General features: G+C 39.5%; 2 protein-coding genes across 2 annotated transcripts in view; one reads left to right on the top strand and one right to left on the bottom strand.

The window, feature by feature from the left end:
* The first annotated feature begins 4,494 nt into the window (after nt 1-4,494).
* On the top strand, nt 4,495-5,220 carry LOC121874611 (uncharacterized protein K02A2.6-like). Its single transcript, XM_042378838.1, has one exon. It carries the CDS (start codon nt 4,495-4,497, stop codon nt 5,218-5,220), a length of 726 nt encoding a protein of 241 aa, XP_042234772.1.
* Nucleotides 5,221-10,462: 5,242 nt separating this feature from the next.
* Nucleotides 10,463-27,156, bottom strand: part of LOC121874715 (transmembrane protein 214-B-like) — a 30,439-nt gene continuing 13,745 nt past the window's right edge. The window contains exons 9-14 of the mRNA XM_042378989.1: nt 22,242-22,390; nt 18,758-18,881; nt 17,698-17,794; nt 16,361-16,517; nt 13,511-13,662; nt 10,463-11,212 (exon numbers count right to left, since the gene is read on the bottom strand). Coding sequence (XP_042234923.1) covers nt 11,074-11,212; nt 13,511-13,662; nt 16,361-16,517; nt 17,698-17,794; nt 18,758-18,881; nt 22,242-22,390 — 818 coding nt within the window. The 3' untranslated portion in view covers nt 10,463-11,073. The remainder of the gene's footprint in view (nt 11,213-13,510; nt 13,663-16,360; nt 16,518-17,697; nt 17,795-18,757; nt 18,882-22,241; nt 22,391-27,156) is intronic.

Genomic DNA, 27,156 nt, shown 5'->3' with positions numbered 1-27,156 from the left:
ACAGGCCTTGGAATTATGGTCCACAGTGTGGTTGTATGTGTTTTTTACCAGTATGTTTTATAAGGAATAAATCAATTAAGACATGTTTTGGTTTCACCCTTCTTTACCCTTATCGATCTGGTCAATGGAAAACCTAACCCAATGCCTAGTCCACTCTGCCCGCTACCTAACGAGCTACATGCTGTCCAGAGGGGGTCTGGTGGCAGCGACCCTTAGAAATTAAGATTAGAGTTAAGTTATCCCCTTAGACTTAGTGACCCCAGTCTGGCAGTATAAGTGGAGCTGGTGCCGCCTCCCGGGTGGGGGTTAGAGCGGGTGGAGGGTGCACTGCTGCCCCCTGGCCCTGTGTCGGCACACTTGCTTCCACTACCCTTCCCCTGAGTATAACCCATGTACACCCGTCCCCGTTCTTCCTTGACTCCTCCCTCTTCTGCTTCAAGTCCTGCAGGAGCTTCTTGTGCTGTTCCCTCTGTATTACTGTGCGATCTGGGTGAATGAATACATCCCGAAATGCCTCGCTCCTTACTAAGTTTTTTGCCTGCCGAATAACCTGCCATTTCTCTTCCCCGCTCGCTAGTGTGATCCTGAAGGGACGAGGCTTATCCCCCTACTTTTGTCCCAGCCTCCTCACATCCTGAGGGGTTCATGAAATCTTCAGAACCTCTGTACAAATATTTTGAAACAGCATCTTGTGTGTTACCTTACTCACAGTTCCCTCCATCTGTCTCTCTGGGGCTCCAAAAACTATTACATTGTTCCTGCACTGGAAACGTTCCTGGTGTTCCTCCTCTCCCCTAACAGTAGGTCCGTTAATTTTCATTTCTTCGACACACTTCTTCAGAGTCCCAATCTGCTGTAGAACCTGTTCTGATCTGCATTACTCCCCGCCCCCTCCCGTGGCCCTGCTAATATGTCAGCATAACTCCTCTTAGCAACCACCTCCATTCTATCGGCTACTTCTTCAGTCTTAGCAAGGATCTCTTTCCCAACTTGCTCCAGTTTGGCAACCTCAGGGCTCCAGCTTCATCTATTATCGTCCCTAGAGAACTCGTTCCCTTATGGCTTGCAATCGCCTCACTCACCTTGACTATGCAGCCAGGGCAATACCAGCAACAGCCATCATATTTTACGGCAGTTAGTAACGTCCTAAACGTTGCATTAGTCAGGCCTGTATCCTCCATATCCGACTTCTCCCTGCAGTAATCACATATTATACTCATGGTTATTGTTATTGTGGGGGAGAGGGGGGGGGGTGCAGACTGTGTAGATTACACCTATTAAAAAAAGTAGAGAGAAAAAAAAAAGAAAAAAAAGAACAGTACTTAGCTACTCTCTGTTGCCTATAGCGTTGTCTTCTGCGACTGCGTACACTGTATCTCCCTGTGAATGGTGTATTGTAGGCACAGTTTCAGTCCTTGAGAAAGCACACAAACAAAATAAAATTTAAAGTCTGTGGCACCTATAACTCGACTTGGTTTCAACTGGCACGGTGCCTTTCCAGCTTGCTTGCTAGTTAGCGCTCACTTAAAGTTATTTACAACTTCCGCGGTCTCTGATGACACTATGAACTATCACTGTGTGCACTGTATCTCCCTGTGAGTGGTGTATTATAAACACAGATTCAGTCCTTGAGAAAGCACACAAACAAAATGAAATTTAAAATCTCTGTGGCACCTATGACACGAATAGGCTGGCAGTGACACTATGAACTGATTTACCTAAAATTACAGTACTACACTCCCTGGTTGGCCTTTATCACAGCCGTGACCACAACTCCTTAAAAAAAAATAAAAGCTTTGTCATATGGCAGCGAGTTTGTGGTTGTGGGGTGTTGGCCTCCCGACCTGCTTGGCTGTACCTCCAACTCTGTGGAAATTGAGTTTTCAAAAATACAATCACGTCTAGCATTAAAAATCCTACATCGATTTACACTTTCACATCACTAAGACGATCTTGATGATCTTATGTAATCACTGTCCAATTTCTGCCGCTCAACATCGAAGGCCCAAATGCTGAACACGCTTTGTTACAGACGCAACACGACCCGACCCGACCCTCTTTTTACTCCCCATATTTACTTCGACCTTTTATGATAAATATTTAACGTCTTCATCCTCTTTCATCAAGTATCAAGAAATTGGTGCAAATGAGTGAAAATCTCTGCCAATGATGGACAAGGTATAATTAATTTGTCATAATATTCTAATGCGAGCTCTGTACTGCTCTTGCCTCGCAAACGAGATGTCACGGGTTCGATTCCCGGGCCGGTGGAAAGCTGTTCGGACACACTTCCCAGCCTCCCTTGCTCCTCTCATGAGACATAAGGGCTTCCCTGTTGGGTGCTGTAAATGCTTCTGTGCTTCACCTTACACAAAGATGCAAGGGGTGCTCTCCCCCAAAAAAAATGCGAGGTCTACCGTACTGGCTGGCAGTACGAATTAAGAGTCCAGCTGATCTGTCAATATCAGCTGAGCCTAAAGGCGAAGTGACCAGTAATCACCAAACAAGATCGGGGCGCTGATGGTACCGCTCTTGCCTCGCAAGCAAGATGTCACGGGTTCGATTCCCAGGCCGGCGGAAGTTGTTTGGACATTCTTCCTAGTCCTCTTGGTCCCTGTTCACCTGGGTACCTGCTGTAAATCGAAAATGCGAATTCGTATTCAGGGAGTTGGAGCTTCCAATAACTTGCTTAGACATAAACCATTGACTCTTCAGGCTTCTATACCCTTGACTCTTCAGGCTTCTACACCCTTAACTCATGAGACATAAGGCAAGCATGAACTTAACATGCTTCCCTGTTGGGCGCTGTAAACGCTTCTGCGCTTCACCTCACACAAGGATGTAGGGGGGAGGGGGGGGGGGAACAGCTGATCACCTGTCAGTGTGGCCGCAAAGTCCAGTGACTTTCCCTGAGCATTTTACCGCCCCCCCCTCCCAAACTGTGCATATTTACAGTATATTGAGTTTTATCAGTTACAGAATATAAATAGTTTGGGATATATCCACCCGTACAAACTGTATTTCATTACCTAATGTGTTATATGTCTGGTATCATTTGCTTCCGTTTGCTTTATGTTTGGTATAAAACAAAGAAATAATGAAAAAAAAAATCTTCAAAAGCGAAATTCGTCGACCTTTTATGACAAATATGGAACAACTACTCAGCGAAATTAACGGGGCTACGAAATTCTAAAAAATCGACCTAAACTCATACTATCATCATATCGAGCTAACCCCCGAATCGAGAGACATAACAACATTCTCGTGCGAATCCGGTATCTACAGGTACAAGGTGTTAGTCATGGGCATTGCATCAGCCGCGGAACAAGGACAACGTCTGCTACAACAGATTTTGCAAAAGTGTCCGAATTGTCGGAATGGAGCAGATGACATCCTGGTCTGGGGCAAGGATACGAGTGAACACAGCAGTGCTCTGGAAAAATTACTGCAAAAGTTGAAGGAGAACAACCTGACCATCTTCCAACACAAAAGCGTGTTCCACATAGATGAAGTTGAATTCCATGGATTCACTGTATCCAAAGAGGGCATCAAACCGACAGGAAAAAATCGAAGCCGTGAAGAGTTTCAGACGGCCAGAAACGGTTCAGGAAGTCCGCAGCTTCCTAGGTCTGATCAACCACCTGACCAGATTCATACCACAATTAGCGACATTGAACGAACCTCTGAAAAACCTGACGAGAATGAACAGCATGTGGACCTGGACAGAAAAGGAAGAGCAGTGCTTCAACAAGCTGAAGAACGCCGTCATGAAGAGTGAGGCACTCATGCACTTCAACCCTCAGCTACCAACCACACTAATTGTGGATGCTAGTCCGGTAGGACTAGGGGCAATGTTATGCCAAAACCACCAAGGGGTACTCAAACCCATCAGTTATGCCTCCTGAACACTAACTCAGGTGGAAAGACGGTATTGTCAGCTGGAGAGGGAAGCCTTAGCCATAGTTTGGGCATGTAAAAAATTTCATCTATATCTTTACGGGAAAGAATTCACCATCATGACCAATCACAAAGCGCTAACGACCATCTTCAGCCCGAAAGGCAAACCATCAGCCCGTATAATCCGGTGGATCCTATGCATGCAACAGTACGACTTCACGGTCCAACACATCAAAGGAAGTGACAATCCGGCAGACATACTGTCTAGACAACCCCTGCCATTCGATGCTCAAATCTCTGAAGAAGAGAAACTGGCAGAGGGATTCATCAACCATGTGGTTGCCAACGGGATCCCGAAAACTATGACACCGTCTGAAATTCTCGAAAAATCAGGGAAGGATCCGACTATAAGAGCCCTCGAAGACGCCATCGCCAAGAATGACTGGATGGATAAACTAACGGAGCCTTTCAAACACGTACGTCGTACGTGCAGAACTGATATCAAAACGGGGACTCGTGTTGAGGGGATCCTGGATCGTAATGCCCCAAACACTACAACGACGCACGATGCAACTCGCACATGACACACACCTGGGAATGGTCAAGAGCAAGGTGCTACTCCGAGGCAAGGTATGGTGGACAACTATCAACAAGGACGTGGAGAAGGCAGTCAGACAATGCATCCCATGTGCAAGCCTCGACACAAGAAAACAAGCCAATCCGGTGAATATGTCCGAGATGAAGGGGCCGTGGGAGGTAATCCACGTGGACATATGTGGACCGTTCCTTAGTGGTGACTATGTGCTGGGAATCATCGATGCAGGATCCCGGTGGCCAGAAGCCTTTGTGGTCAAAACTATCAACACCGATACCGTTACGACCCTGATCGAAGGATGCATCACTACACACGGCATCCCAGCGGTCATCGTGTCAGTTAACGGACCACAGTTCACAGCCAAGGAGTTTGCACAGTTCTGTGAAGAATGGGGAGTAAAACACCACAAAGTGACACCAAATCATCCCCAAGCAAATGGGGAAATCGAGCGGTTCTTCGCAACCATGTTGAAAGCACTCCGAGCGATGCATACTGAGGGGAAAGATTGGAGACGGCACCTCGGTAAATTCTTGATGCACTACAGGAACACTCCACACTCGATGACGGGAGAGACGCCAGCCAAACTCCTCATGGGAAGGAATATCAAGGTGAAACTCCCCCAAGTGAGTCATGACTTAGGAGACACACAAGTGACATGTTGGGATGTGGCACGCAAGAGAGATAAAAGAGAAAAGGAGAAACAAACTCTGGACAGACAACCGGAATAAGTCCAAACTAGCGGAATTGAGACCAACTGATCAAGTGCTCCTGAAGCAAACCAAGAAAGACAAGCTCTCAACTAATTATGATCCTAAACCGTGGACGGTAAGTGAAAGACGAGGCGATTCAGCTATTCTACAGCGAGGACCCAAGAAGATATTACGCAGCACATCCCAGATGAGAAGAGTTCCAGGGAGATGCCAAGGAGGAAATGACGGCAGCGGGGACAGTGACACAGACGGAAGCCACAAAACGGCAGAGAACCGACAACACCCATCGAAACCGCCAACACGCCGAGGACAGGGATGGACGAGTCCAGGCAGGATGGGAACAGCGAGGAGGAACCACTCGCTGCTAGGCGACCACGTCGTACTATAGTAAAACCGAAGAAATACCAGGATGGAGCTGAAGACTTCGGAACAGGTGGAAGTGAAAGCTCTGGAACGGATGAAGTTGATGACTCCGAAATGGATGGAGACAAGCGACGAATATAAACCCGGCTGTTCATGGAACTAAAGAGAACGGCAATACAGAACTATCATCATGAATAAAAGGGAGGGGAAGATGTACTGTTCCAAGCATATAGTCATTGGAGTGTGTGTACTAGTATATGTGTGAGATGGTGTAGCCTATGTGTGTTAATTCCTGTTCTGTACATTTCAGGTATTGGTGCCTTCTGTATTGAGACAATAAACACCAACAAAATCAAACAGTATATTACTGACCGACGGTGCATACAGTAAACCAAGCAAGCTCCTCACCACACAGCATCTCCAGCACCAGACTGTCTTTCATATAATATATTTTATATAAGAAAACCACCACCTAGAGTTTCCATCTCTCCCATCCCGAGTGCTACACACATAATATCACGTAACCCCTACAAATGGTGACCCCCGGAAAAACGTACTCACACAGGATGGAGGATGGACGGATCTCTCAACCGACTTTCAACCACAACGTTGAGGACTGATTAGATCATGTGGAAGCAATCCTCATCAGCTCACAAGCTACTGACGAGCAAAAGTACGGTGCCCTGCTCTCCTCCTTGCCCACGGAAGTCGCCACACATGTATCACGGACTACTTCCAACCCTCCAGAGAACAACAAATTCGCCACCTTGCGGGACGCCTTAAAAACGCATTACCGACTGACCAGCCCCAGTCTCCTGCAGAACCTATCTTCTATCTCCCTTGGAAACTCAACTCCGGGACTTCTCTGGGAGACGTGTAGGCTGAACTCCCGGCATGCAGACAGACTTCCCGAACCTATCCTGCACCAGCTTCACGCACAAAAGCTCCCCACACAAGTACGTATCACCCTGTCCGTCAGTAGATTACTCGTTGACACCGCGGCAGATAGAATATTCAACGAAAACACTGCTGTGCGCCATGTTGCCGCAAACCACTCAGTGGTCACACCTCCACTTAGCACCGGTTTTGTCAACCTAATCAACGCTCCTCAGAGAAGTAGCATTCCACCAGACAAGCAAGACATCAGGGACCTGTTGCAAACTTTGAACTGCAGGATGGACACCATTGAACAGCTCTGCTCCTCCATGCCTGCTTCTTCTCCTGTTCCTGCCCCACGCACTGTGTCCTACCAACCCCAACACCCCCGTCCTGCCCCAGACCCCGCCGCCAGCCCCTAGCACAATGTACCTACCTTCTGTTGGTACCATCAACGTTTTGGCGCTAAAGCTAGACGCTGTGAGGCTCCCTGCAACTACACGGCGAAGCAACATCGACGGAGACTGGTAGGCGCCATAACCTCCGCCACTATCAAGCAGCACATCACACGCCTTACTTCTGACCTTGACCACTTCACTCCTGCTGCCCGTCACGACCTACTACAAACACTACATCAGGCAGTTTCTGCATTCAACGCTACTGCCCCACGCCAGCCTTCCCACCGCCCTGAACACATTCATCCCGCACCACCTCCGCCAATCTACCCAACATTGCGATTTAGAGCAGCACCACCTCGCCGACAACATTTCTGGGCACCCTCTTTTTACCCTCAGGTACCCCCTGCTCCTGTCCTGGACCCTGCTGCTGTAGTAGAACCTACTCCTATCATAAACCACCCTCCTGTCGTGAACCCTACTGCTGTCATAGAACCTGCTCCTGTCATGGACCCTCCTCCTGACGTCGCCCTTGATCCAGTCAACCCAGCCAGTGCCCCTGAGGACGCTGCCCCAGCCGCGATTGAAACACAACAACCATTGCCTGTACAACCTTCTCTAATCAACAACCCTCCTTCTCCCCAATTCTCCCACAGGTTCTGTTTCACTGGACGGAGTCGTCACCTGTAGCGGCCGAGTCGTCCACACCCCTGCCCGTTATGTCTCACATATGAGATACAACCCTGCTGACAGCAAGTCTTTTGTAGCGCCCGGAGGGGAGGGGGAGTATTGTAGTGGATCTCTCCCCTACAACTACATCTGCATTCCAACGCGACAGTATCCTAGCAACCAAGCGAGCTACCGGGGGTCGCCACCTGCTACGTCTTCCCTAGCAACGGAGTTAAGAAACCGGCGAGTTCCCACGGGTTTACTTCCGGCTGCTGTGTATATAAGCTCTATCTCTCCATTGAGATTCATTCTGGCCTACGTTCCTGAACACGCAACACCACCTCCAAGCAAGCTCCCCACTGTCCAGCCCTCATTCAACCTGGAGGACAGCAACACGCAACATCTCCTCTGACGAAGCTCCTGCACATCTACCTCCTTCACAAGCTACTCACCTAACGTGTCTTCCAAGCAAGCTCCTCACCACACGGCATCTCCAGCACCAGACTGTCTTTCATATAATATATTTTATATATGAAAACCACCACCTAGAGTTTCCATCCATCCCATCCTGAGTGCTAGACACATAATATCACGTAACCCCTACACTACGCCCTTAACTCATGAGACATAAAGGCAAGCATGAACTTAGCATGCTTCCCTGTTGGGCACTGTAAACGCTTCAGTGCTTCACCTTACACAAGGATGTAGTGCCCAATAAAAAAAAAAAAAAAAAAAAAAAGATCAATACATCACTGGTCACGACTGGAAGATATCACTCATGCGTGATGTAAACACTTTCATAATTAGCTCGCTTTCACGACGATAACACCTCACATAGATAAAAACTGAAAAGTAAGTAAAATCAATTAAATTCAACTGTCGCTATTATTCATTTCCGCCTGGTATATATGGGGTTCAAAATGCTCAGAATAGGGAGATCTAAATGTTTCAGTAGTTTATAACTCTTGGGCGCGCTATGTCCGAAAGTAAAATACCATATTAAGCGAGATTTATCTTGCACTTATTATTCTACAATTATTAGTTGTGAATGCATTTAAATTTAAATTCTCACCAAAGGCGAGGGTTTGGTCGCCAAAATGGAGGGCAGGGTACTTTGAATTTTGACCGCCAACTTTGAATTCACCAAACTGAAGGGTTTACTGTACAGTATATAATATATACTGGAATGGGGTCTTGTAAGGGGAAATGACTAAGCCAAGGAAATGTTTTAATAGGGCAACTTAACTGGAGACCCCAGATTGAACCATCCTTATCAACAGTGCCCTTTGGAGAAGAGATGAGAGAAATGTTAGTACACAAACACAAATATTATTATGTTCTAAATAACGAAAAACAATTCTATGAAACCTTTATTTGAAAATAACACTGTAAATGTTGCTTCCAAGAAACTGACTGAAGCTGATATTACACTTAGTATAGTGCAATATGAAAATTTCTTTACAGTTCAATGCATTCAGACCATAACACACATTTAAATAATTTTTGTCACAAAAATATAACTATCATAACTTTCAAACAATCTCACTTATAGTTCAAGTACAGTATATGAATCAGTAGTAAAATGTGGTGCAGAATCGAGATAATTTTGCACTAATTTACTGTATATTGTACTTGTAAAATTATATTATTACAAACTCTTGATATAAAAAAGCCATCAGGTTAACTAATACTCATTTTCATGGTAACTGGAAGATACTATACCTTTTAAAATAATTGATTTTTATTGATTTTTAATAACAAGGATATATTTTGTGAGTAAAAACAATAACACCACATCACTAAAAAAAAAGTAACCGAGTTAAAGAAAATTTTATAAAATTTAAAGACAAACGATCACCACTTTCTAACCACACTGCAGAGCAAACCAATGATACATGTAAGAATACAGTATTTGCACTGAAAATGAGGCAGGACGCTAAGATATCCTATTTGAGTTGTTGCTAAGTGCAGTCAGCACAGTACTGTACCTCTATTACAAAATTGCTAATCCTTGTTGACATCCTTGCAAAGAAATATGGCTCAAATAACACGCCATATCAATACAGTTTGTAACGATATGTACAATAAAAAATTTGTTAACACCAAGAAATTAAATATCATTACAATTATCTAATTTGGCTAGAGCAGGGGTTCTCAAACAGGGGGGAATTCCCCCCAGGGGGGGAATTCAGGTTTGCAGGGGGGGGGGAAACTGATTCTGGAGCAAGAGATATGTTCGATGAGAAATCAATCACAAAATTTTGGCCCTTGATGTGCGATTCCTACCCAAAAGTGGCAGAAAGAGCTATCCGTGCATTGCTTCCGTTTGTGTCGACATATCTTTGTGAGTCAGGCTTTTCAACTCTGTTGCAAATTAAAACGAAGCAACATAGTAGATTAGAGGTAGAAAATGACCTGCGTTGTGCCCTTTCAAGCACTCCTCCGCGTATCCCAGAATTGGCGAAGAAAAAACAATCACAGGTTTCTCATTGACTGTAATCTTCATCTGAATAAAATTAATTACAAATTTACAATATCCTGGTATTCTATTGAACTTTTTGTTTATTGCATTATGCTTCAGTTTGGTCTGTTAAGTAATTCATTATAAATAAAAAAAACTTTTACTTTTATTCAAGTTTTATAAATCCATCAACATTTTCAATTGGCATTTAATTTGTAAAACTCCACTATAAAAATAATCCATGTAAAATTGTACATGTATATGTACTAATATGGAAAAAATAAAGGATTTTCAGTATTATATGCATATTATTTGGAATGCACTTTTTGAGGCAGACAATCTTGGAAAGGAGGGGGGAATGACATTCTGACATGGTGAAAGGGGTGCATGGGGCAAACAAGGTTGAGAACCACTGGGCTAGAGATACCTGGTGAATAATTAAGTATAAATTTTCACCATAAAAAAATACCATTATAAAGGTAATTGAAAGCACTGACTATATCTATCTTTACTTACTAGAATTAAATCCACCTTTACTGCAAATAATAAACGATGCACAGATTTCACAGCAAAGCATGTAGATAAATCTCTTGTGGGCAATAAGGCACAAGTCATGTCATTGACAAAAATATAAAATGGAGACGAACAAACCGTGGCTGCTATGAGACCACTGCAGCGTCACACTACTAACCAGTTTACCACCATTTTTTAAGCAATCTATAATCCAAATGGATTAAAAAAAATTGGGGGGCAGTTCATATAAACAGTTTTTAAGAAAAATGTACAAGACCTTCATTCATTTTATGAGACTCCTGGCAGGACATGTCTAGAGGTAATGAACTGAATAGCTGCTAAATTATTGTCAAATTACAGTGTATGTATAGGTGTCAACCTTTATGGCACTACTTTGACAGTACTGTACAAATGTCTTGTCACAAAATGTTTCTTGGAATGCAAAATTAATACTTAAATGTCAAATACCATAAATAACCTGAATATAGAATAGCTATCAGGATAATCCTACATGTGTAAATGAACCAGCTAAGTTAACTCTACATAATATATACAATACACTAGGAAACCAACAAAATCCCAACTAATGAATAATTAGCTGGTCTTGTTTGTAGTAGTATCAGGATCTTGCAGAGCACTCACAAGACTTGAATGCATTCTTAAGAGTAATTGGCTCAAATAATCCACAGCTCCTATCATGTATTCCTGCAGCTTCTCTGGGGCAAGAGGTCCTCTGTATTAAAAAGAAACAAGGAAATTAGTTTAACAATCTAATGAATGATATATGTAAGTACAGTAAATACCCACTATATTGAGGCTAAAGTATTATATCAGTATTTGCTAGTTCATGGTTGGGCGATCGAATTATCAATTACAGTAGAACCTCTATGCACCGTAATTTGCTTTTCTGGACTCTCTAAGGTGATCATGAATCTAGAGGACCACCCCTCTATTCACCAGAAATATCAAAATCCAGCATCAGTCCATACATGCAGTTGAATGTCTGTACATGGGTGTCAGCCAGCATGTGTCTCATTCTGAATCCTGCCTTCATATGTAGTTTAGATTCTTAGAAAACTTTTCCCAACACCCAGAAATATTCCGGGGATGTGTGATAGTGACTGTCTGTACGAGATGCATTGTTTAGACCAGGGGTATCAATTGGTGGACTGCGGTTTGCTTTGGTACGGACCCCAGCTTGTGTGATTTGTCAGGTTTTATGATGAAATAAACAGGGGGAATTTGTGAGGACCTGTGACAAACCTAGAAGCATGAACACTGGGAGAGGACATTTATGAGGCCATAAAAGCGATGCTAACAAAATGGGGGATAGATCTGAAGTCAGTGGTGTCGCTCACTACAGATGGAGCTCTATCCATAATAGGAAGTGGAAGGGGACTGGTTGGACACTTGAAAGAGGACCACACTGACATGTTACTGTACCACTGCATAATCCACCAATCCGTCCTGTGTGCCACTCTTGGAGAGGAGTATGCTGAGGTCATGGAAAAGTTGATGAAACTTGTCAACTTCCTGCGAGTAACATCATCAAGGTAGCATCGCCTGCTTCATGGCTTTTTGACACAAGTCAGTGCCAGGAAAGATACAAAATTTCATCAAAGACCAAATGAGTGCCAAGGCAAACCAGTTATTAGAGTTTTTGCATTGTTAGCAGATATTACATCTCATCTCAATGCTCTTAATGTCAAGCTTCAAGGAGAAAACAACACAGTGTGTGATCTGATATCAACTGTTCAAACTTTTCAGAAGAAACTGAAACTTTTCAAGCACGATCTCCAGGGAGAACTTCTCCACTTCCCCAAACCTTTGGAGCAAACCAAAGGAGGGAAATATCATCACCATATGCATCTTCAGTTCATCGAGAAACTTACTGATGATTTCAAGGCTCATTTTGATATCTCTCTTGGAAGACAGCTGTAAATGTTACGTTTATGTATTACTCAGTTACTGTATGTACACACAGTAAAAAAAGTATCGCTCAGAGGGGGGGTCTGCTGACTTCCGTAATGACCCATACATCACCTGATGTGTCAGGAGGGTTGGTATGCATGCCTGTATGGAAAAAGTTTCCACCTACTTATGGGAGAGCCATATTAGTTATGTCCCACACAACCAGCATAATATCATCGACACCATTACATTAATTATCTTACAAGGCACCATATACCAAGCCCATACATATTCCACTATCCCTCGTCCGTGGTGTCATACTGTTTCGCACATAATCAGTGCGGTACTTTTTTTTTACTGTGTACATTTGAAAAATATTTATATTTGCAAATTATAAATAGAAAATTTTATGTGGTAGTCAAGGAAACTTTTTAGAACCACTCTAATTTCAGATTCATTCCAGATAAAAATAGGTATGCGAAAATACGAATAATACCGAATTAACATGAGTTGTACATATGGCAAGGACTATTGTATGGGTCAAAAGCATGAACACTCTCAGCAGACACAAGAAAGAGGTTAGAGGCCTTTGAAATGTAGTGTTATAGGCATATGTTAAGAATAAGTTACATTGACAGGAAAACAAATGAAGACATACTAAGGTAAGCAAAAACTTCAAGGGAAATAGTTGATATGTACAAAAAAATAAAAATGAGATACTTTGGTCATATAATTAGGGATGAGGGGACGATAATATAAATATTAATGCAAAGTTGAGGGTAGGAGGTCCAGGGGAAGGCAGAGACTGGGATGGATGTATGAATGAAATTAAAAACTGGGTCTCCAGAGATAAAAAAAACCTTGAAGGATTGGTGAAAACAGACCCAAAATGATTAGAGAGGAAGACAGTGGTCGCAAACCCTCAGATAAAATGACGGTACTCTGACTGATTGATAACCGTACTATAGTTATAAAAATTAACAATACTAAAAATAAATAAATATGACCCCTCTCCTCTGAAGATAGGATACCAGCAGGAGGCCACTGAACTAAATATGATATACAATCTGTTAAACATAGCTGTACTGTATGACAAGCTTTGTCATATAATAATACTTACACAAACACTCTTGTGGAGAAAAACTTGTGAGCCTCAGCCAAATAGGGTGTCAATGCATCTTTGATTGCTAAGAAGCCAACCTGCATAGTTTCCAAAGCAAGAGTTCCATAATGACCTGCTGATGCTCTCAGTCCAGGCACTGATGTCTCAATCTAAAATATTAAAATAATTAACTGATGTATTGTAATTTCAAGTGAAAAAAATTTGTGCAAGAAAATAAATTTTGATATAAAGTACAAAAACTGAAATTTTAGTTTTAGATGGGATCAAGACAGACATTTGGTTGAACAGAGAATGCAGGGGTACTAGTGTGACCAGTTCATGGAATAATGAAGATACAGTATACAAGTTGTCTCATAAATCATGCACCACTGGAAAATTCATGCTGTTATTTTTTCCCTTACGGATGAGGAAATCATAATATCTCGATGAAGATGGCACATATATTAACAGTAGAGGAAAGTGTCAGTTTAATTTTCATGTAAGGAGAGCCAGATGCTATACACCAATCACATGCAAAAGGATTTAACCAACACCACCCAGGTATCCTGAGCAAAGGGATACCCTGAAGGAGTCCAAGAATCTAACACTGCAAACTTAATGGCTTTGGAAAGTAGCCATATTGTACACTTAAGTTCATAAATTCTGTATTACCCCATGATTAATGTTACTCTACCTGGTATATGTATACCTGATTAAAATTTTTTTTAACAAGTCATATTTCAACACCTTTCATTTTCTTTATATGAAAGCAAACATTCACTTTACACCCCTTCTACTTTAAAGAATGAAAACTATTAGCTGACAAGTGATCAAGTGACCTTCCAAGAAGTGCCGAGATGCATGTATGCTACACTGTACAGGAACAAAGTTTATTATTTTTAAAGGATGTAGTGGTGAACTTTGTGTTCAAAACAAAGAAACAAATACACCAGCTGACCAACATTTTCCTTCCCTGAAACATACATCCCAATAGTACACAGGCTCAACTATTTGATACGATTGCTATCATCCCCCTGGAACGTAACCCCAAATTATACATGGTTCTAACATTTGATATGTTACTTTACTTAATGAATGGATTTTAAGGAATGCAACCTTTGTATATTGGTGGATGCATGTACTCACAGCTAACCCAGTTAATGATATTCAAGTGGTCATCTACCCTACTTCCTATGTCACACAAGGTGAGGCAAGTTGTGACTGGTTAGTATGGAAAAGAGCTGGGGCAGGTTGAGTGAGATCAACACAATGACATTTTCCTGTAGTAAGACAGGTTGTATGTGGGGGGAAGTTGACAATGACGGTGTTGGATGCAGATAATTATGTCACTGTTTGCTTTGACTGCTTGGTATACCTCCATATATTACATCACCTTTGAGTAAGTTGACCATTTGCCTGGATGCCAAATTATCACAAACAAGTAAAGGATCCCAACTGGTGGAGAGAATGGAGGAGACCAATTAGGTCAAGAGGTGCATGACCCTAAATGGAGAGGGGAGGAGAGCCAAGGACAGGCCAAGAATGACTTGAGGAGAGGTTGTAAGAAATTTCATTAGAGTTAAGAACCTAATGTGAGAGACTGCAAGAGACCATGCAGAAAGGACAGCTGCCATCAGGTAATCACAGTTTACCCACACAAGTGTGAAAAATGGCTGTAAAATGTTGATGAAGACGATGGATTCTTGAGAAGCTTGAAAATTATGTGTGGCATATGGAAATTTAAAAAAAAGAATGTAGGATTCTAAAAAAATTTGGCTACCAACACTTTTGTACACCACCATATTTATAACTAGTACCCCTCCAATGCATGGACTCATTGTGACTTTCTTGCACAGAAGAGCCACACAGTACAGTATGAGTATAAAAAAAACAGAATATCTAGAATTTTTTTGTAAATTGTTCACTCTTTAATTCTTGCCATTAACGGTATTTTCACTTCACAATACTTTTCATCACTTATTATTTTACAGGATATATTGTGGTGAAATTTGTGTTAAAAACACATTTATCGTATCCACAGAGGGGAATTTGTTACACAGTTCACACACAAGTCTTAAAAGTTTGAAAAAGAGAAATATAAAATTCACAAATTAACACTTTATCAACATACATATGGACATTCATAAAACATTTCAACACTTTTCATCACTTTTATAGATCGCTCAAATGTTTATCCTATCTTCAGAAGGTCATTATGGCATATTTTACACACATGACAGTTACAAATTTGAATGCTGTATGCAAAATATCATAAAAAATAAATAAAATAATATTTTGTAAATACTTAAAACACTTTTGTTTACAGGTTAATATTACTGTACAATGGATGGCACAAGTGTGTGGGGTGGATATCAAGACAAAATTAAAAGGGCTCACCCACTCAGCCTTCTAGCTTCACTGTTGGGACAACACTCATGTCTCATGGTCAGTGTGCTTTGGAATGTTGCCAAGTAACCAATTAGTGATGGATTATCAAGAGATGAGGCCTACCAGAAAGATGCAACAAAATCTCAAGCATCAATCGGAATTATACTCATTTTTGTGAATGTGTTTCTCTTGAATGACGCTTTGGGGCATCACTGTCAATTGGACGAGATTATCATTGACACCTTTGTGTGTCACAGAAGCGCGAGAGTGCTAAATGAACTCTTCAATTCTTAGTCTTGAACAAGTCCTCTATTTATATCAAATGTAGGACAGTAATTAATCAACATATGAATAAATAACTGAAAGGGGGTGGATCCTATGAGTATCTAATGAAGAATAATTAAGCAATGACAACCATTTATACTCTCTGTACCAGTTTTACCTTAAGTTCATATTATAGAAGAAACAGTGACAATTTACCTTTTCTTTTAGAACTGGAATATATTCCTCAGCTGATGCCAATGCTGCTGAGCAATAACCAATAATCCCCTCTACTTTTTCCATCATCAAAAGAAGATATGGTGCTGCAAGCTCACAACCACGAATATAGAACACAGGTATATTAATAACACACCACCTGTGGACAATAAAGAAAACTTATTAGCTTTTGTACCTGTATCCCCATAAAAACAATATCATATACAACTATTATTTTGCCACAAACTTATATACAGATTACATATTTTTGGATAAGCACTCACTTTTTTTGTCCTTTTACCACTTTTAATTATCTTTGGTTCTACTCTCATTGACCACATTCTAGTTTTATCTCATATCCTCATTTATCATCTAAATAATTCCCTAACTATATAAAATTGATATTTTCCCAACCATTGCATTGATAAATTGTTAAGATTACATAAAACATCCCATTTTATACCCAACCTTAACCTACAACTGTGTTAGTTCATATAATACTGTTCTATCCAGAGTTTTTTCACCGTGCAAAGCAGGTCAGATCATTATCAATCCCCTCTCAATTTATCCATATTTTTTCCATACTTTAATATCACAGACTGCTTCTGCAAGTGCCTAGTGATATTTGTACACTGAAGAGCTGTGTTGGTATAACTTTATAAGTCAGTCAGCACATTGAGCAGTATCCATTTCTGATACAGGTATCCCTTACTATTCAAATGTTCACACTACGAATATTTGCTTATAAAGCATGCCCCTCTACAGGCGCACGTCATATAACATGACCCAAAGCCTAGGGATTAAGGTAATGTACTAAATTACAGTATATGGTTAGGTTTTTTGTTGTATGTGATTTTTTTTTTTTATAATGCAGAAGTTTTCTTGTACAATAGTTAGGTATATTTTTTTTATGGTCTATGGACCTACTTCAATTTTGTAGGTATAATATTGGGGGATTTCTTATAGTTGAGGAACTTAACCCTATTTTTTCCCTATGTTATGTTATATGCTATATGAATATTCACATACTGAATGATTTTCAAGGAACCTAACCCATCTCTATAGCGAAGGATACTTGTATCAAAATATGTCATACTGAAATTGGGGTAAGGCAGATACCTGAATTAATTTACCACTACACCTTCTTTTACATTTAATAAGAGAAAGCCAACAGCTCTGTAGTTCTTTCAGACCAGTTTCTGCCTGACACTCGTATGATAACAAAAATGTAAAAATATTTACTCAAACCCAAAGACGATTCAAACTACTAGTCCCTTCATTTAGATAAAATGAGCATCGACCGCCTTCAAAATTTATCCACCCACCCACACACCACTTACTTGTATGAGTGAATAAAAGCAGCTTTGGAGGCTTGTCCAAAAGTTTCCAAATATGGAACAAGTCCTGCTCTTTCCACAGTTTGTCCCAACTTTGATCCTAAAGAATAAACAAATTGAATAATTAATCAAAAGACAGAATATGATATTAAATCTTCATAAAGAAAATATATTAACTCTGAAGGGTACATGTATTAAGAAACACAGATTATTACAGTAATGTAAATTTTCTAATTAGTGAATAACAAATAAACAATATTGTATCATGAATGAGGTGACCCTTTTTGAGGGTGTCTGCAGTCACTTCTTCCCTAAAATAGTCACTTCCCACTCTCCCTTCCTCACATCATCTGTTCTAATTGTGTTAGAGAGATGAATTTGATACCACGATGATCCTGAATAGATTCTTTACAAGACTTTTCCAATAAACGATCCTTAAACAAAATATTTTGACACATTATAATGGTGAGGACTAGAGTCTTTTACAAAACAATTTAAGAAATGTTGATGCAGGAGTCTATGAAATCTGTTCTAATTGGGTTAGAAACAATTCTTTACTCAAATAAACCTGAATAATTTATCTAAAAGTTTTATTAAATAAATATATTTAAAAATATAAAACCTATATTATACAGGCGTGTGAGGCACTTCGTGTGTGTGTGTGTGTGTGTGTGTGTGTGTGTGTGTGTGTGTGTGTGTGTGTGTGTACAACTTTAAGTTTCAGTAGTACAGCCTAAATCAAGCAAAATTCATTGGCTTTCAAAGTGTTAAAACTAGGACAACTGACTGGAATATCATAACAGGAAGAAAATATTGGGGACTAACATGGGTGAAAGGAAAGGGAAAATTAAAAGACCAAAAATCAAAAGTGGCACCACTGTTCATTTGTTATTCTTCCCCTTTTCTACAGTACAGTCACTAAATTCAGATCACAATATTTTTTCTTTTTCTGTCTCTAAGCAATAGCACAAGTATTCAACCTTGTTAAAGTGGCTTAGATTGTTTTTTTTTCAATTCACTCACATTCATACATACATAAATAATAATTAGCTATATGTATTACCATAGAATGATCCTGCACTTCTAATGTCCCAGATGATGGCTGTCACCAAGACAATCCCCAGAAGTTTCATCACACGTGGAAGAGGTGATTTGCCTTTCACAGTCTTCATTTGGTTCAGCAATACCTGTATTATAAACAATTATTACTGATGGTCATTTGCATTTGAAAAATTAAGAAGGGTGTTATTTTCAACTTCAGCTTTCTGTAGAAAGAAACTCTTAAACTTCAACTTCAGTTTCCTTCAATCACACTGTACAAAGAAAAACACATTTTTCTATACAGTACTGTACTTTATAAAGCATTCACTGGGCTTACCACAGCTAATCATATTTTATCTTGCGTACACCATATAGTGAATCCTGTACAATATTAAAAATCACTGGTTTCATTCTAAATACAATAATCTTCATAGTGTTTACTTTACATGTGAACTCAGACTATGTGATCTGTAATTACAGAAAGCTGCTACTCCCGGTACTCAAAAGATTTAAGTAAGACTCAGTAGACACGTAATGCTCAGCTGGAGCAGAAACATGAAATCTCTGAGAGGTGCCACTAAAATATCTTAATGCAATAAACTAATTACACATGAATGAAATGACTTTGTGTGTGTGTGTGTGTCTATGGCTACACACACACACACATACAATAAAGGTAAAAGAAATAATTGTCCTAAGGACAAAAAGATATAGAGGGAAAATACATTTCTTTGCACATGAGTAAATATTTACCCCCCCTCCCAGTCAACAAATGATACTCGTGGATTTGGCAATTCATGGCCATTTTGAGACTCAAACCCTGCAAATTTTAAGGGCATGCTGTACTGTATATTAGTTTATAGTTTCATCATTGCTATTTATATGGTTTTGTTATTGCTGTTTATATGCCAAGTTTTAATTTTTTATATCACAGTGTACAGTTAAAGCTACCTTCAGGGGTGAATCTAGCAAAATTTATAAATAGGAGTTGGTAACTGGCGGGAACAATGCATAGCAACTGTTGTTGTGGTGGAGGTTACAGCCAAGATGCATTGGTGTGAATCTGGGGTCTCACTAGAAAATATGTCTAGGATCATACCCAGTGTTTTTCAAAACTTAGGGTCAAATTATACTAAAAATACAGGCATTATACAAAAAAATCAAGGTGTCGAACAATATATGATAATGGTTTATATACGAGTAAATAAGGTAACTTAATTCCATATTTACTTCAACTTACTAGATCTGTTTCTGAAACTTGCAAGAATCTGGGAAAATCCTCAAAGTCTGACTCTTCCATGGCCCTTTCTTGTGACGACAAGTCTGTTTTATCATCAATGTTACGGGATGATGTTTTAAATGAAGAAGTATTTTCCTGAACTGGTTTTCTAAATGTATAACAAGCAGTTTTTCTCACTAGAAAATATGTCTAGGATCATACCCAGTATTTTTCAAAACTTAGGGTCAAATTATACTAAAAATACAGGCATTATACAAAAAAATTAAGGTGTCGAACAATATATGATAATGGTTTATATACGAGTAAATAAGGTAACTTAATTCCATATTTACTTCAACTTACTAGATCTGTTTCTGAAACTTGCAAGAATCTGGGAAAATCCTCAAAGTCTGACTCTTCCATGGCCCTTTCTTGTGACGACAAGTCTGTTTTATCATCAATGTTACGGGATGATGTTTTAAATGAAGAAGTATTTTCCTGAACTGGTTTTCTAAATGTATAACAAGCAGTTTTATGATTGTTTTCTCCACACTTTACACCCATCTGAGGACACCCTGAGTCTGAATCAAAGCTTACCTTGTCTGAGTACTTAAACTGCCTTTCTAGCCCCATTAGTTTTGCATCAAGTACATATTGAGTATATTCCAAGGCACACATTGTGTCCTTCAGATGGCTACACCTGCTTTCAATAATCCTCACCTGTTCTCGTACATTGCCAAGGTGATCCACCAATCTACAAATTGTTTTAACAACAGCACTTTGGACTTTAAAGCGCATTGGTAAAAAGCTATCTGGTGTGGCTGGATGTGAAGCTATTTCAGATGATCCATTAGGGGTTACTGTAGCATGTAAATGTTGTGATGGTGATGGAGATCTTCTCTCACCTTTAAAAGGAATGAATTTGTTCCATTTTTCATACTGCTCACTCTCAGATGTACTTAAGCTGGAAATTGTAGAGCAATGGTTCTTTTCATTATATTTGCATTCACTCAATAATTCTGCCTGAACCGGTACATTTTGAGGATGTCTGTAGGGGCTGCTTGACACTCTACTGATACTGCTGCCTTTACCAGAGCTTGACCTACGGACAAACCTCTCTACATTAGCAGAACATTTGACCTTAGGAGTCACAGTAGGGCCTAACAGGTCCTCTTGACTGCTGAACACACTGCCATCAGTCTCTGGTATCCCACTACTGAACAGTCCATCAGTTATATCAGAATCCTCATTAAGCAAATCATCAGAGCTACTGTTGCCACTTCTGTACTTTTGAGAGGCAGGTTTAACTGTACCGATTTTTTTTCTTCTAACAGGAAGGCCAGGACATTCTAACAAATCTTCTCTACTACTAAAAGAACTTGCATCATATGTCAGGGTCCTCCTATTTGGGCTTCTGCCATAACGATGATAAGAATTTGATGCACGAACATACGAGAATCTGCATGGAATTTCTTGGGATTGGTCAACGCAGAATGGTTTTGTACTTAGGCTGGAGGATCTTGATAATGGCAGAGAGAAGAAACGACTTCGAGAATTTCCATCCACTGGTTGACTCTGTCCACGTTTTCCAAACATACTGCCATAAAGCTGCGATACAAAAAATAACCATACACTTTATTTTCTCGAAGCGTCATATCTTTTCAGATGAAGCTTCTATTAATACATCACTGCACTTTAACATTCACCACACACCAGGTTGAAAAGAACACTTATATGGTAAGGCTGGACACCCATATACTGTGACATACTGAAGCCTTACAAGATAAAAGAAACCTCACCAAGACTTCCTCCCTTCTTTCTCATATGGTATATCCCTCTCAGCATTTCTAACCTGGCCCACCTGGCACACATTTGGAACCATTAACTAATCTCATAACTAAGGAGTTAATCCTGAAAAACACATTTTATAAATGAATATGGACTGAGCAACTCATATAAAGTCAATGAGTCTAAACTTTAACAACCAGGGCTTAGAAGACCTTGATATTTGTGACTGGGTCATAACTAATAGATAAAGTAAGTACTGTAGTTTCTACACAACCTTAAATTCTTGAAAAAGAGGGTCTCAGAGGTAGCCAAAATTAAAAAATTTGAGCACCTTAAGACCAAGCAGTGTGTTTGTGTGTGTAATTTTATAAATTACATACTTTTGAGTGGTATGGATCCTGGACTGCTTTTCCATTAAAAATATAATTTAAAGAGGATTTGTAGGTAATAAATAAAAATACACACAAATAGACCATAAATCATCAAAAAGACAACTTACCTTTGTTGCCTCTGTAGCTTCAATAACTCCAGCCACAGCACGAGCTTTATGCGACATCTGTTCATTGGATTCCGCAAAACCTTCTATAGTTTCTCGTACCTCTTTCCTTTGGACACGCAAGGACCGACTCAGAATCTTCCATTCTCGACCTAGCATGAGAGAAAATTTGGGTAAAATCTATGGGTAATCACTTGCAATACAGGTAGTTATATAATTTAATTGTATTAATTACTATATACAAAATTTATTTTCACACAAACAGCGAGTACCATTTACAACTCAGTTCACACCTTTATGCTTTAATCCTTTAATTCCAGTAAAAACCTTCCCAAGATCAAATCAGTCATTATCTCATCAAGTATTCCAAATCATGACCAATCTTATTTATCTTATCAATGATAACTTACCAGTCAAAAATCCTAAGGACCATAACAGGTATTCCACAATTGGTACAGAATCACAATTAATAGAGTAAATCTTAAAATTTTGGAATTCAACTTTTTCGAGTTTGGCTATTTCACTACTGGATCAAATATTTATATTTCAGAAAAAATTTGAAATCTTGAACACATAGTATGTACAAAATTATGGTCATGCACGTTAAGCTTCTCATATGAGCAATGCATAAACACAGGGCAGTGTCTGCCTCAGCCACCAATTGGCCCAAGTGGTGAATTGACCCACATGATATACTGCACAGTATAAACATTGCCCATCTGGGCACTTCCCACCTGTGTCCCATGTGACTTTGTCCTTTGTGCACACCTATTTTGTCAAAAAGTTATCCTGTGTTGTCTCTGCTTACTCAAAATTAGTCCTATTCACTCTTGATTTATTTGTTGACTTTGTATTCAAACAATAACAGTAGTTAAAAATGACAGTACTTGATTAATGTAAAGATATAAAATAATAAAATATAATTGCACTGGTACAGTATATTATTGTGTATGGGAGAATATCAAGTCTATAAATCACCGTAACACACGGGTGCTTGTTAGCACCGAGAAGACTGTGCATGTGCCATTGTTGTCTAAGAAACCATAAAAGTTGTGGAAAAGTTATTTCAATGTTTTAATGTGACTAAGAAATAAAGAAAATAAACAAAGAAAAATGAAAAGCGGGAAATTAATTGTGTGTGGGACCTGGGTGGACAACTGCCCCCTTAACACGACAGTATGCAGTTTTACCATAATTCTCATGTTATTTAGGTTCACTTGGTGCCAGGTTAATAAAATATTCTTGTAAATAATAAATTTTCCCCAAAGAATCCCACACCCAAACGAGTTATTGCATTGTATTAAAATCCCAGTGCATTGTTTACCAGCGCGAACAGCTGACCATTATCGCCCTCCCTTGCAGTATTGCCGGCGCTCTGCATCTCTCTCACACCTCTGCTATCACTGCTCAAGATGGTTGGTACTTACCACAACATCTGTCTTCAACACTTGTTAAATAATATTGTAGTGTATTATGGGTATACATATTCCTTGGTTTATTCATTGACCAGTTGTCTAAGTGAACAAGCAGCCAATTCAAGCCATTATGTAACACTCAAAGGTAACAAATCCTAATGACGTTAGGAATTTATCTCCATATCAAATACTGTACAGTATACATTATAATGACCCCATTGTAAGCTTATTTGTTGAAAACTCTCTCTAAGAACACATCCTGAGCTTTCAAGGGGTATTACTGTGCATATTGGAATGCATATATCCCAAATTACTACAATCATTCTTATGGGAAAAAATTCCAAATTATAAAACATTCACTACAAGGACTTTGCTTTTCTCTGAAATACATCACTGATGTATAATGAGGAACTCTTATATCACAGTCCAAGCCAGCTACCACAATTATTTCTTCTACAATGCACCAGATCAGTTTAATTTGTTTTATTTTTAGTACATAGAGTGGTCCCTCGGTTAACGAGCACAATTCGTTCCAGAAGGTTGCTCGTTAACCGAAAAATTCGTTAACCGAAACCATAGTTTCAATGGGTTTTCGGTAATTGGTTCCAGCTCACAGAAAATTGCCTAAAGTCAACAAAAAAATTCGTAAAGTACACTTACTTTGAGGTGTGTATGTAGAAGGCTCCTGGATGATGATGATGATGATGGGAATTAGAATGCGGGTGGAGGAGAAGGGAGAAGAGAAGGCATTGGGGTGGAACCCCATGGCGCCATTTCACCCATAAAATTTTAGTTCACTTGGTGTAATTCAAGATTATTTTCTTTAAATCAACACTGCACTGCATTATATATTGTCAATATGTAAAATATATTTCAAAATGACCAATAATTTGACTGGAAACAGAAAAAAAGCATTTATGTTGAAGAGTGTCTGAAGCAAGATGTTACCTCCACTGAAAAGACACAGAGACTGACGCCTGTATGGTGTGTTGACAGGCTGTTTGGAGTGCTAAAAACTAGTTTCCCTGTACAGTACTTAAATTATGTTAAATAAATGTTAAAATGACTAAAAATTTTAGTATAAGACTTTTAAAATTATTGAATAGTACAAACTTCTTGATATTTACTAAAATAGTACGGAATTTAAGCCCTAGAACAAATTACTGTATTGGCGGACTAATACCATAGCTAGTGTGCAAGCAAAAACATGTTGGGGGCCCCTCGTAAGGAATTCGTTAATCGAGGGAATGCTCGTTAACCGAAGTTAAGAATCTTATGCAAGGTAATTTGTTAACCAAAATTTCGTTAACTGAGGCGCTCGTTAACCGAGGGATCACTGCACAGTGATCCCTCGGTTAACGAGTTACCTTCCATAAAATTCTTAATTTCGGTTAACGAGCAATCCCTCGATTAACGAGTTTTTTACGAGCTGACTTCATCATGTTTTCGCTTGCACTTGGCGGTCCACCAGCTGTAGTATTAGTCCGCCAATACAGTAATCGGTTCTAGGGCTTAAATTCCTTACTGTTTTAGTAAATATCAAGAAGTTTATACTTTTCAATAATTTTAAAAGTTTTATATTAAATTTTTTAGTCATTTTAACAATTATTGAACATAATTGAAGTACAGGAAGCTAGTATTTTGCGCGCCATACAGCCTGTCAATACACCATACAGGAGTTAGTTTCTCTATTTTCAGTGGAGGTAACATCTTGCTTGAGACTCTCTTCAACTAAACGCTTTTTTCCGTGTTTCCAAGCAAATTATTGGTCAATTTCAAATTTATTTTACATATTGACAATACAGTGACCCCTCGTTTAACGAACGCCTCGGTTTACGAAATTTCGGTTAACGAACTGCCTTCCATAAGGATCTTCAATTCGGTTAACGAACAAAAATTCGGTTAACGAGTTTCTTACGAACCGACCTCAACATGTTTTCGCTTGCACTGACCGGGCAACCAGCTTTAGTATCAGTCAGCCAATACATTAATCGGTTCTAGTGCTTAAATTCCTTACTATTTTAGTAAATATCAAGAAGTTTATACTATTCAATAATTTTAAAAGTTTAATATTAACTTTTTTAGTCATTTTAACAATTATTGAACATAATTGAAGGTAAAGAAACAAGTTTCTGGCGTGCCATCCAGCCTGTTAACACACCAGACAGGCTTTAGTCTCTCTTTGTTTTCAGTGGAGGTAACATCTTGCTTGAGACTCTCTTCAACTAAACGCTTTTTTTCTGTGTTTCCAAGCAAATTATTGGTCATTTTGAAATATATTTTACATATTGACAATATATAATGCGGTGCAGTGTTGATTTAAAGAAAATAATCTTGAAATACACCAAGAGAACTAAAATTTTATGGATGAAATGGCACCATGGGGTGACTTCTCTTCCACCCCAATGCCTTTTCTTCTTCCTTCTCCTCCACCCCCATTCTAATTCCCATCATCATCATCATCATCCAGGAGCCTTCTACATACACACCTCAAAGTAAGTGAACTTTTCTACCATTTTTGTTGAATTTAGGAAATTTTTGGTGAGCTGGAACCAATTACCCAAAATCCCATTGAAACAATGGTTTCGGTTAACGAACGACCTTCTGGAATGGATTGAGTTCATTAACCGAGGGGTCACTGTATATAATGCAGTGCAGTGTTGATTTAAAGAAAATAATCTTGAATTACACCAAGAAAACTAAAAGTTTATGGGTGAAATGGCACCATGGGGTGACTTCTCTTCCACCCCAATGTCTTCTCTTCTCCCTTCTCCTCCATCCCCATTCTAATTCCCATCATCATCCAGGAGCCTTCTTCATACTCACCTCAAAGTAAGTGTACTTTACTACCTTTTTTGTTGATTTTAGGCAATTTTCGGTGAGCTGGAACCAATTACCCAAACACCCATTGAAACAATGGTTTCAGTTAACGAGCAACTTTCTAGAACGAATTGTGCTCGTTAACCGAGGGACCACTGTACTTTGTTATATTATTTGATAGTAATTTAGAATTTTTCAAAAAATCATGTGCCTGTGGGGACAAGTACTTTTCTGGAGTACCTACAGTAGTTAGCAGTTAGTGGGTTAAGTATAACTTACTCTGTTGGCAGACCTTTATTACATTTTAACAATCATAAAGAGTTCAAGTGATTTCTGCCCTTATTTACCATATTGTTATTTCAAAAGACAGAACATCCAGGTAATTAAATCAAAATAATAATAATAATAATAACAATACAGTGATGTCCCCGTTAGCTGGAACAATTGGTGTAGAGCACTTCCGGGAATGAGAGATTTCTGGGTGATGCGACGACTCTCTCAAAGCCGGAAAAAAATCCCTCATCCCCGGAATTTTCCGAGTAACGGAAAAATTTTCTCTGAAGTTCCAGAAATTGTCTATTACATCATCTCTCAAACCTGGAAAATTATCCCCCATCCCTGGAATTTTCCGGTTAACGGAAAATTTTTCTCGCAATTTCCAAGAAATGCGCCTCATTTTCATC

The sequence above is a fragment of the Homarus americanus genome, unplaced genomic scaffold, assembly GCF_018991925.1.
Source record: "Homarus americanus isolate GMGI-L3 unplaced genomic scaffold, GMGI_Hamer_2.0 scaffold34360, whole genome shotgun sequence".
Classification (NCBI taxonomy): Eukaryota; Metazoa; Arthropoda; class Malacostraca; order Decapoda; family Nephropidae; genus Homarus; species Homarus americanus.
This window is presented reverse-complemented; position numbering and strand designations above follow the sequence as displayed.

Coding starts and splice junctions, on each gene's coding strand:
- LOC121874611 (XM_042378838.1), top strand. CDS start 4,495: ATGGTCAAGAGCAAGGTGCTACTCCGAGGCAAGGTATGGTGGACAACT.